This window comes from Propithecus coquereli, unplaced genomic scaffold, assembly GCF_000956105.1.
Source record: "Propithecus coquereli isolate 6110/MARCELLA unplaced genomic scaffold, Pcoq_1.0 Scaffold43, whole genome shotgun sequence".
NCBI classification, from domain to species: Eukaryota; Metazoa; Chordata; class Mammalia; order Primates; family Indriidae; genus Propithecus; species Propithecus coquereli.
Genome location: NW_012150063.1, coordinates 7,563,565 through 7,575,413, shown reverse-complemented (window position 1 = coordinate 7,575,413; position 11,849 = coordinate 7,563,565). Strand labels below are relative to the sequence as shown.

At 33.4% G+C, this 11,849-nt stretch overlaps 1 protein-coding gene across 1 annotated transcript in view; it reads right to left on the bottom strand.

The window, feature by feature from the left end:
• Nucleotides 1-11,849, bottom strand: part of SOS1 (son of sevenless homolog 1 (Drosophila)) — a 136,200-nt gene that overhangs the window by 25,415 nt on the left and 98,936 nt on the right. The window contains exons 10-14 of the mRNA XM_012653862.1: nt 11,017-11,672; nt 3,294-3,375; nt 2,686-2,808; nt 2,279-2,382; nt 929-1,151 (exon numbers count right to left, since the gene is read on the bottom strand). Of these exons, the coding sequence (XP_012509316.1) occupies nt 929-1,151; nt 2,279-2,382; nt 2,686-2,808; nt 3,294-3,375; nt 11,017-11,672 (1,188 nt within the window). The remainder of the gene's footprint in view (nt 1-928; nt 1,152-2,278; nt 2,383-2,685; nt 2,809-3,293; nt 3,376-11,016; nt 11,673-11,849) is intronic.

The window sequence follows — 11,849 nt, the reverse complement described above, 5'->3', positions numbered from 1 at the left end:
ATTAATTTCTTTCTATTTTTAGTAGAGACGGGGTCTCGCTCTTGCTCAGGCTGGTTTCGAACTCCTGAGCTCAAACGATCCGCCCACCTCATCCTCCCAGAGAGCTAGGATTACAGGTGTGAGCCACCGCGCCCGGCCTACAGTAGAATTTTGATTTGGGCAAAGCTGAGGTTTCTCCACAGTATCTTTCCCAGCACTTATAATCAATGCAATTCATAAATCTCTTTTTTTTGTCTAAAGGAGGGAAGGAAAAAACCTGTCACAAAAGGGTCCTGGGAAAAAAATAAAATAGATTCTACTACTATAATTTTTGGAAATATCTTTGGTGGGTAGAGATCTATAAATTTAGTTCCTTTTCTCATTTAGTTATTAAAAAATAATTTAGTTTGAGATTCTAAATAGTCCCCATTTAAAATCAGAAACAGACATTTTTGAGACAGTAGTTTTATCGATGTAGGATAATAAACTAAACAAGGCTGTAACTGGCCATGATTTAAGTTTACAGCCCCAGCAGTAGCTAACAATTATTGAGCCCTGACTTTGTGCTAGCACTGGACATATATTGACTATTTTAAACCTCACAACAGCCCCAAAAGTACTATTATTATTAGGCCTATTTTACTCTTGAGGAAACTAAGGGGCAGAAGGATAAAAGTTAAGTTGCCCAAGGAATCAAGTCAGGAATTGGTGAAGCAAGGATTTGAATTTAGTTTCACCAATTAGGGGTGAATGCAGAAAGAGAAGGTGTAAATTCAGACAGAGCAAGGAGGACAGAGGGAGTGAAACCGCTGCCTGGCCTTATTACTAGACATTTCATGTACTATCTCATTTATACCTTATGATAACCCTATATGGCAGAAACCAGTATTTCATTTTCAAAATTAACCCTTTTGAAATGATTTTTCAGATTGAATGTCAAATTACATACCGGTATAAATCTGATTCAAGTAAAGTAAGTTGTCGAGCAATTTCTATTGGGTGTAAGGTGAGCAGGTCAAAAGTCTCTACGTGCCCAGGTCTGCTTATATGCCACTCAACCGTGGGAGGTGAACTCTGAAATGTAATATTATGACCTGGTCCATTGTCTCTTGCAATTTTTTTCCTTTGGATTATCTTAGTGATGGATTCGACCCATTTTTTCATTGCTTTACCTGAAATACATTATATTTTAAATAACATTTATTCTTTGTTTAATATTTTATATTTTTAAATGGTTTAAAATCACACAAATGGTACCTGAATATATCTTTGCTATAAAAAGTTCAAATGATCAAAATGGAAAACGCAACTTCCCCTTTACCATTTCCCAGTCTCCTATCCCAATCTCATTCTTCTCCACATGGGTAACCAGTGTTAATAGTTTGGTGTGTATTCTTCCAGATCCTTTTTAAATAAAATTAGAAAGTAATTTATTTGCAGAGATTTTCTACCTCTATTGTTCTGAACTTCAGTTCAAAATATTATTTAATATTTTATAATCCTCCAAGAAAAGGTGTATGTTACACAAATCAGAAGATTTATAAGGATAGATTATATACATCCACTATTAATTTAATTAACATTGCATTTTATAAACCAAACAGTGTTAAAGGACCGATTCCTTCATTTTTAGTATGAGTTTTGATGTGGCCTTGTTTTGTACTGTATGTGAAAGTACTATTATTTAACCCTTTATTTTCTCATTCTCATTTAGAGTATGCAATGGAAGTAAAAACAAGTTTGTCTAGGTAGGACATCCTTAGAACCACAGAATCTTTAAACTAGAGGGGAACTCTTAGAGATCATCAAACCTAGCTCCTAATGTTATTGATAAGGAAACTGAAGTCTGAAGAATCAAAGTGATTTTGCCCAAAGTCACATACTAGGTTAGCGGCAATGTAGAAACAGACTCTCAGTTTAACATGTTCTCCTGCCTCTGGTTGTCTCTATTCACCTGGGGCCCAGTCGACCTCCATCAGTGGTGTTATAATGGCACAACAGTTCCTAAATGCCCTCATACTTTCAGATAAGTGTAAAGACTTGGCTTAAATTGAGACTTCTTCTAACCAACTCTATCAGTAGCCGATTCACTAAATGAAAATACATTGGGGTCAACGGGTGACTACGAGCAATTTGTAGGTCTAAATGTTGTTTGATGAAAAACTTTTAACTTTTTCAAATGGTTATGCTGGCACTATTATAAACATCTCTTAACAACACTGAACAATAATGATGTCAATTGATAGTCACCTTATTGGTACTTTTATTACATATAAAGCTAGGCACTTAAAAAACATACCTCTTACTGTTCCAATAAATTCCTCCATTCGTTGCAAAAGATCTGCATCTCTTTCAAAATCATAGAAGTGGTGCTCTACCCAGTGCCGACATACATTTAATACTCTATGGCATTAACACAGAATTGAATTACATGAGAACTCAAACATAAATGTTTATCACAACGAATGGTACAAATGAAAACAGAGTAATTCTAACCAAATTAAATAATCTTATCAGTATTCTTAACACTTTTAAAACTCTATATTAATTAAGACTTATACAATAATTTCTGATAATTGCTCCTATTTAATTCACTCAGTTTACTTGTTACTTCCTCCTTGCTTGGGAAAGGTCCTTATATACTTCAACTTTGAAACAACAGTTTAATAAAGACTTGTTTACTTCAGTCGTTCATTTAATGCTTACCGCAGTTGTACAGGCTGTATATATTCTTTTCTGAATCTTTTTAGTTCTGCACTCAAGGGTTGGTCTCCATTCTCTATAGCTATGCGATCAGCTTCTGTTGGCTCAGGTTCTGGAATTTCAAACCTAATGTACAATATAACAAATTAATTTCTCTAAATCAGCTGACATACTAATTTTTAAGGGTAATGCTTAAAAAGTGGATTGCTCTTCATTTGGGTGGATAAAACACTTTCCTTGATTATAGTATTTATTCACTGTCAAACTCCATTTTATTTAATATGTGGTATATTTGAAAACTCTAAATCATCAAAATTTGAATTTCCAGAGTCTAAATTACACATTTTGATATATATCTTTGACTTTACTAATTCTATAAATTTTAAATTTCAAAGACTAATTTTCCATGTACAAAAAATACCTATTTTTATACTTAATCAAAGCTAACATATTATTATAAATAAAGGGTCATCTAAGAGATTGTATTTACTGAAAAAGTACTCATAAACTATAATTTAAAGCTCATTCAACATATTTCTGAGACACAAAAGATCTTAGCTCAAGCTCTTTTAAAAAAAATAAAGAATTTATACATTTTTAAATGGACAGACCTTTCTATTATAAGACTCAGTAGTTCTTGAGGTTTGCAAAAGGATCTGTATGTTGTAAGAAATGTCCGAACAAAATTGGGATCTAAGAAGAAAAAGGAAAAATATCTTAATTAAAGTCTTTGATTCAGAATGATTAAAACTATTATTTATATTTTCAAAAAAGAGCAACTAGTCAATTTTAAAAGTTTTAAAATGTTTTGACAAGTAGATTGCTTTGGACTGCTAGCTTTAGTGAAACTTCCTAAATCAGTGGCAAAAACATTGATATTAAAACTTTACATCAACTTATTTCTTGCCCTCTGCACATGCTGACCAGCTGGTCTTAAACTCATCAATGGCCACAGGAATGTGCAGGAAGAAAGACAAAGGCAGAGCATGGAATAAGGCTCCAACCTGCTACCAGGATCTCAAAGCATCATCAGTTGGTTTTTCTCCCTGGTAAAGAGAAAGGCCACAGCAATAACCCATTACTTTTCCTGACACCCAGATTAGATTAAGTTAAATACAGTTTTTAAATTATTTTATTTGCTAGAAATCTCACAACTGCTAAAAGATGCTTACAAATACCTATAAGCTATTAAAACCATTAAATGTGCTAGAGTTTGTTGGTTTGATCCTATTCTCAACTTTTAATTCCTTTCATTTTAAGTAGTCACAATGAGAGTTTAATTATAAAGAACAGGAGTCTCCAACCCCTTCCATAAAAGGACCTACTTTCATTCACATCTCCACCAGGTAAAACAGGAGGCTGACTGAGTGTGATCACTTCCCCAGGCCTGGCCTACTCCCCATCTCTCCTTGACAGTACTCAAAGTTGTGGAGAAAGGCAGCTGTCATTACCACAAGAGACCTGGGCTATTACCTTCTGCATAAAGAGGAGAAAAGACATCTTCCCATTATGGGGGGGAAAAAAATCACTTCTATAACTCATAGTCCATCAATGTCCACATTTAATTTTAAGAGTCTTTAAAAATGAGGGGGAAGTTCATTAACTTGAGTCTTTTATTGGGAGCATTCTTTTCCTTATATTATGGACTAGTAAACTACTTTAATGGTAAATTCACGGAGGGTAGCAAATGCCTTTATTTTTGTTAGGCTACATGCTGGATCAAAGCTTTATAAGAAATGCAAAGTCTTTTATTAACATAGGATTTAGCAAAATCAGAATGTATGTTTAGAAAATTTTCATTTAGGCTGATTCTGATCAGGAACCACCCTAAATTTAGCCATAAAATATTTATATTAACTTTTTCCCCAAAAAGCAAATTCATGGATTTATCATAAAATAGAAATCTATTTCCAGTTTAGTGGTGTATGTGGTCCAAAAAATAACAAACTAATTCAAATATCAGACATCCTTGAATTTAAAATTATAATACTTTAAAGAAAAATTTATAAAATAAAAATACATTGGTTTTAAATGCCCCCTTCTCCTTTAGCTTTATACCTTCTGAAGCTAGAGTGGGTTACTGATAAAAGTAATTTAAATACATATAATTCTTTAATAATTTCCTCTCTGTTGGTATTTTATTGTTTGTCTTCAGTTACAGAGTTCCTCAAAAGTTAAAGACTAATGTCTCATCCAGAAGAAAAGATATTAAAACAGAAGGCTGTACAAGATTTTAAAACAGATTTTTATCGGTTTCATCACAATCCTCCCTATCAAGAATCTTCTTCCTGTTCTGCAAATCTATTTGTAAGGTGAGGCTACTCAAAACAGCATGTCTAGGAAGCAAAAGCAGTGGCCACTATAGAGATCCTGAGCTGTCACTACTGGAGAGAGAGCCCACGTCCTCAGTACAGAGTGCTCCAAATATCCTGAGCTGATTCCAAATGTAGGGAGCCCTCCTGCTCCCTTTTAAAATAAGTTTATTTCAGTCTAAAAATCTAATATCAAGATCCATTTCTTCTCAAATGCCACCTAAGTCAGGCTAAAGAGTTGTGGGATATCAATAGTACTTTTAAGTTGAAAAACAGAATAAAAGTTCTAAGTGAATTAAAGCATGTTTTAAGAAAACTGGCTATTTTTAAAGGCAAACAATTTTAAAATGGACTTTTCATCTTCTTAAGCCAAAATTTCTGGCCATTTCAGTACTTTAGTAACTGATGATAATGCTGGGAAAGCCATGATGTACCTCAGTGCCATATCAGTCAAACGGGATCACATCAATTCCTGATGTCTGCTATGTAATGTTCTCAAAGAGCTTTCACATAATCTATTCCACATGATCTCCATGAGGTGAGTAGGGCAGGTGAGAGAAGTAACTAACACTTATCCATGCTCACACAGTAGAGTGGCAGAGATGGAACTAGAACCTAGATCATGTGATTCCGGATTTGGTGATCTTTTCTACCATGTCATATAATCTTCCTGGATTAAAGGAATCCTTAAAGTTTCCACAGCTGTAAGATCTAAATATAAAGAATTAGTCCTCCATGCTCGAAGCTCTGACTCAGGTGGGGCAAGGGCAATATACATAACCTAGACATTTGCACCCCCGTAATATGCTGAAATAAAAAAAAAAAAGAATTAGTCCTTGAGTTATATAATCATTACAGAAATTTACATAAATGATTAATTCAGAATGTAGCTGTCACTGCTAATCTTGGTTAAAGGCACCGGAAAGTCACTGAAAAATCTGTAGTCTAATTGTGATCCTGTAACTCTTGATAAGCCTTATTCCAGATTTTAGGAAGTAGCAGCTGGACCTTCCTTGTACACTGTATTCAGAAGAAGAGTTTCTGGAGCTGGCAGTGAAATAAACACTCCCACAATCATCACTGTTGTATTAAGTTCTAGAGTGACTCAAGTTTAAGTTGCTTTTAGCTTGCTTGGAAGTAAGAGCAGTCTTGCCAAAAAGAAAAAAAACAGCAGAAACTAAAAATAAACCAAGAAAATTTGGCAAAAATTTAAGTACTTTCAAAAAATATCTTAAAGGCTGTCTGTATTCCCAGGCTTGTATTAATTCACACAGACTCTATTTTTAGTCTAAAGCAATTAAAAATTGCTAATGAATGAAAAACTTATATTGACAGGACATAGTATCTATATTTGAAATTTTACATAGGAAAGCATACATATTCCAGAAGCTATTTTTATTTCTATTGCATTGATTTCTCCATTTCAATGACTGTAACATATACCATGTCACACTAACCACTAGACACCTTTATCTTATTGATGATACAAAGGGCTAAGATAATTTGATATTTAAAAAACACCCATCAATAAGGACAGGTTATATAATTTTGTAAAGAAACAAAGTACCTACTTCCATTTATCATGCAATGATAACAACTAAGTTTTATACTGCCTCTGTTATACTGGAGCAGCAGTTATCTACCTATATTCTAAAAACATGTTTCAGAGACAGATGGAAGGCAAACACATAAAAATACAAAAGCCAGGCTGGGTTTGGCTTTAAAACATAAGCATGAACAAGCAATTGTAGAGAAAATTAAAAAATACCTATTTTGATATTCTCCTTTTGTGTTTACCATTTGCTTGTGGAGTTAATTCTACAAAGTTGTTTCTCAAACATGACCCCTTAATGGATTTCAATACGAGCAACAACAAAAACTTTTTCTACAGTTTTTTCCCCCTTATCATAGGTAACTTTACTCTTCTACTTGACTCTCAAATCCCTGCACTAAGATTTCTACCATGTTTGCCAGCTGCTCTGCTCCTCACCCCCCCACCGCCTTCCAAGCTCTTTACACAGATACCTGCCAAGTGTGCCATCAAGTCCCTGGTCTAGGTCCAGGTTATTTTAACCATGAGCCGTAGTTATTATTTTCCACTGCCCTTGTAGCTGCCTCTGTCTCCCTCACTATAAAACCATTCTTTGATATTTTACTGCACAATTCTTCAAAATCTTAAGAACTCAGAATATACCTACATTAGTATTCAGAATATAGCATGAGATTTGAGGTGATAAATCCAGTCCTTTTTTCTTATGTGCCTATTTTGATTGACACTTGACATTTTATTTGTCAAGGTCAATGGGATTTGTGAAATATTTATTACATAAAGTTATTTATGTAAAGAACACCCTTCCCCCAACCACCATAGTGAAACACTGTAATCAGGATGTCTGTTCATGTGATAATTCTCCCTTTAATACAGCCATTTAAAAAGCTACAAGAAACAATAAGCTTCTCAACAAGGATTTATAAACAATCGGTCCTGAATTCCTTAAAAAAGGAAACAGACGCTATGCTGACGCACAATTTTTTAAAAAAAATCAGAGTTTAAAAATAGAACAGCACTGCACTGTAGATCAAAAACTGTTCAAAAGATTAAAAAAAGTTAAAACACCCAAACTGAGCTTATACAGGACACAAACTCAAATCTAATGCAGAATTTTGAGCATTTTCTATATGAAGGCATAAAATAGGAGTAAACACTTTAAAGAAAAGTATCTTCTGGCTTAAGAAGTTTTTTCAATACCATCTTCTGTAAAAGAGAAATTCACCAGGCATGGGAAATACTTTCTCGCCACACTTCAACATGTGGTTTTTATTTTCCATAAATTTTCGGTTCTAAATTATTATCCTTACCTCAAGGTCACTAATTTTTTACAAATAGACTACCAAACTGGACATACTATCACCAACTATTTCTCTACCCATTGTTTTAGGTCCAATAATTAATTTGTATTTTATTGCCTATAACAGCTGTAACAGAGGTGAAATTCCTACTCTCCTTTTCTTTGTACACATTGCTTTGTGCTTTCTTACCTTAGATAAGGAGATAGTCTCTTCATATCATTGCTAGATTTAAAATGATCTGTCCAACTGGGTAATTTCCCCCTCAGCATTTGGGATAAATCCCAAAAGTTCTAATGTAGTTAGTGAATTACTATATGTCCAAAAATACTGGATATGAGAGACAAACTATAAATTAGATTCCACATAAGACTCTGTTGCAATCTTTTAAGCAAATTAACCACTTTGTAATTCACCCAAATTTAAATTTTTCTTTCGAGAAAGCTTTCCTTTTACAGAGCAAACTACTCCAAGAGACTAATGACCATTTTGTCAAAAAACGATGACCAATATCTAAGTATGCACTAAAATCCATTCTTTACAATCAAAGTGTATCTATAGTCAGAACTTACCTATTACCTATTTCAATAAGAAAAAAAATATTATTCTATGTCTTTTTAGTAGACCTGTGTTTACCTAGCCCAGAAATGAACAAGCCATTTATATTATTGGCAGTTCAAACCAAGAAACTAATTCCCCTTATTTTTATTATTTAACACATATAATTAACAATTATATCACATTCTAGTCACACACAAAAAGAACCACCTTATATGAGTCAGTTTAACATAGTGGAAAGTGTACTCTATTGAATTAAGAAACTTAATTTTTGATCCTTGCTCTATAATTAACTGGTACTATGACTTCTGGCAAATCATATAACCTTCAGGTGTTTGGGGTTTTTGTTTACAAAGTGAGGGCTTGGCCATCTCTTCTAGCACTAGAGATCTATAGCGCCATTTTGTACATTACTGTTAAAACATTTGAGGGATAAAATTGGCCGAAGCAACAGTGACATCTGAATTAAATAGGGTTAAATCAGTTTGTTTTCTGTTTTTTATGACAATGTCTGACCAAGCTATAAGTATCTAAAAGATGTCTGTAAGTGGTGTCTTATATTATTAGTTATTAGATTTTCTCATGTATTATATCCAATGTCTTTTATTATAACCCGATATAATAAAAATATGCAAGTTAAATTTTAGCTTGTGTTTCAGTGTAAGCCACAACCTGTACTGTATATTCTCCAATAAATAAACCTACTAACCAACTAGCCAAACCAAAAATCCCATTTTTCTTTGGGGAGGCTGAAGAAAGGTAAGAGGAGAAGGGCAGACCAATAGTTCTTAAAGCAAATGGTAACTTGATCTGTTACCATTGTAGTAAGAACTCAAAGTCCATTTCAGCTGGAAGGGACCTTAAAAATAACTGCTTTCATGTTTCACAAGTTCACAGAAGGTCTATTAAAAAGACCTTCTATATTGCCAGTAGTAAGTTCAGTAACAGACCATACAGAATAGCCCAAATAAGCTAATAATAACACTAATTTGTGTGTACTATAAACCACAACTCATGAAATCCGCTTGTAGATTCCAGTTTCTCCAGTAATATATTTATGACACAAAATAAAATATTCATTACATTTCAAAAAAAGACAGAAAAGAAAAATTTCAAAAAACTTAGCCACAACACTAATAAAACCAACACTGGCATTTTATTTCTCAAGAAATTACTGGAAGGAATTTTTTAAAAAACTTTAACTTTTTAAAAAATAATTATCTCATTGATTTAAATTTCAATATACTTTGGCAAAGTTCTATAAATCTTGAAATTTAAGTGTTTTATAAGTAAAAACATTGAAAATATTATTAATATTCTATTCAAAAGCTAAAAATTGATATAAAAGAGAGCAACTATCAGAAATAACTATTCAAACACATGACAAGAGCACTATGTCCATAGACTTTAGCTAGCATTGTGCACATTAAGAAGACCATCAAGACTACAGAAAAAACGATCTTATACAGATAAAAATCTAAGGATTAATTTTACTCTAAACAGTCTAAGAACCCAAAACAAAGGTATTTAGGATGAAATGATAAACAGTTTAGAATGCTTATATTATAAAAAGTCCACAAATCCTCTAAGGACTTAAAAACCAGCATAATGTGGCAAAAAGAGCAATTGGAACTTTTATAATCTTAAAAATACCTTAAGAAGTAGCAAAGAAGTAAGTATTTTGCAACCACTAATTTTGGGTAATTTAACAAAACATTTTCATAGTTGTAGTCTAGCTCTGCAATCCCCAACGCCATACCAGTCCATGCCCTGTTAGGGACTAGGCCACAGAGCTCTGCCACTTCCCCTCTCTTCCCCTAATCCCGTGGAAAAATTGTCTTCCATGAAACCTGTCCCTGGTGCCAAAAAGGCTGGGGACTGCTGGTCTAGCTAATAAAGAATATACAGAAGGTTGAGAAAGATCAACTAAATTAGTAGGTCATATTAATTACTGGAAATTGTACCTCTCAAAAACACCTTTATATGTAAAAAAAAAAGATGACAATAAAAGTTATTTAAAATTCCTGTGCTTTAGTTTATTTCTTAAACTTTTGTGTCAGTAAAATGAATACACTGACTACAGAAGTTTCTAAGTGAAAAATTATAATAAAATTAGAATCCCTGGCTTCTGGGATTGCTACATTTAATAGGTTTAGGAATGGAAATTAAGAAAAAGCAATGCCATGTATATTTGTATTATCAGGACAATTTTGGTGATGGATTCATGTTAAAATTGTTACTTATTTTATAATATCAGTAATGGAAAGAGAAAAGAGATAAAGGAGTAAAAAACTTTTTAGACCCCAATAATGATGATTTATTACTAATTTTAGTTTTGTTTCTGTTGCTTTCTAACTGGGTAAATTTAGCCAAGCGACCTCATTTTTTCTCATTTATAACTCTGATTATAAGGTTAAAAATTATGTAAATACGGTAGAATACATAAAATTTCAAAGAAATACAAAGTGGTATTTTTAGTCAGAGAAAATGAACTCTGATACTGCAGAGGTCTTTTGTTGTTAGTTTGTTTTCTATTTTAGGCACAATAATCCACGCAGCAAAGAAAATTAGCTTGAAGCAGGAAAACAAAAGTGACAGGCAACTTCATATTTCTTACCTGCATACATATGGTATGTAAGCCTCTCTATAAGTTTAATAACAGTTCCTGCTTTGATAATTGGAATTCCAGCTTTAGGCTGCATGTTCTCTTCAAATATAATATTCTCTTCAGAGTCAGGCTCTGCAAATCTATAAACATCAGCACTAGGCAACCTCATCTGCTCCTCCTTCTCTTCCTGTAGCATTGTTACATCAAGCATCCTTTCCAGTGTACTCCGGTACTGTAAAGATATCAATGCTGCCATCCAGTTGTTTTTCTCTTCAGCTGACTTGGCAGAAAATATAACACTATTTTCATCTTTTAAAATTATTTCAAAAGCATGCTTGTATTCATTGGTGTCATCTTTATCATTAATTTGTACCTTTCGCATAAAAAACTTTTCTTTAAGACGATATTCTGCATTGCTAGCACCAGGAAGTCTTGGCTGCCCATGATTTGATTTACAGCAAATCATTAAGCCATCAAAGAGAAATATGTGTCTCTCATGTTTGGCTCCTACCCGTGTAAGAGTTCCTTCCATTATAAACTCATTGCAACACTGTCCAATGTCTTTTCCCTCCCAACCATCAATATTCTTCTGGATCTCGTTCATTTTCTTGATTGCTAGTTGTTTCCCCTTCATTTGCTGACTGTAAAACCGACATGCAGATTCACTGGGGCAAAGGAAAGACATTATTAGTACACAGATGACAGACTCTAGAGTTCATGTAGATAAGGGATAGTGTAAAAGTACATTTTCAGAAGTCACACTGATAAGGTGTTCACCAATTCCCCAAATATATTAGTGTTACAGAATCACACAATTTTGGAAATTAAAGCAACACAGAAAT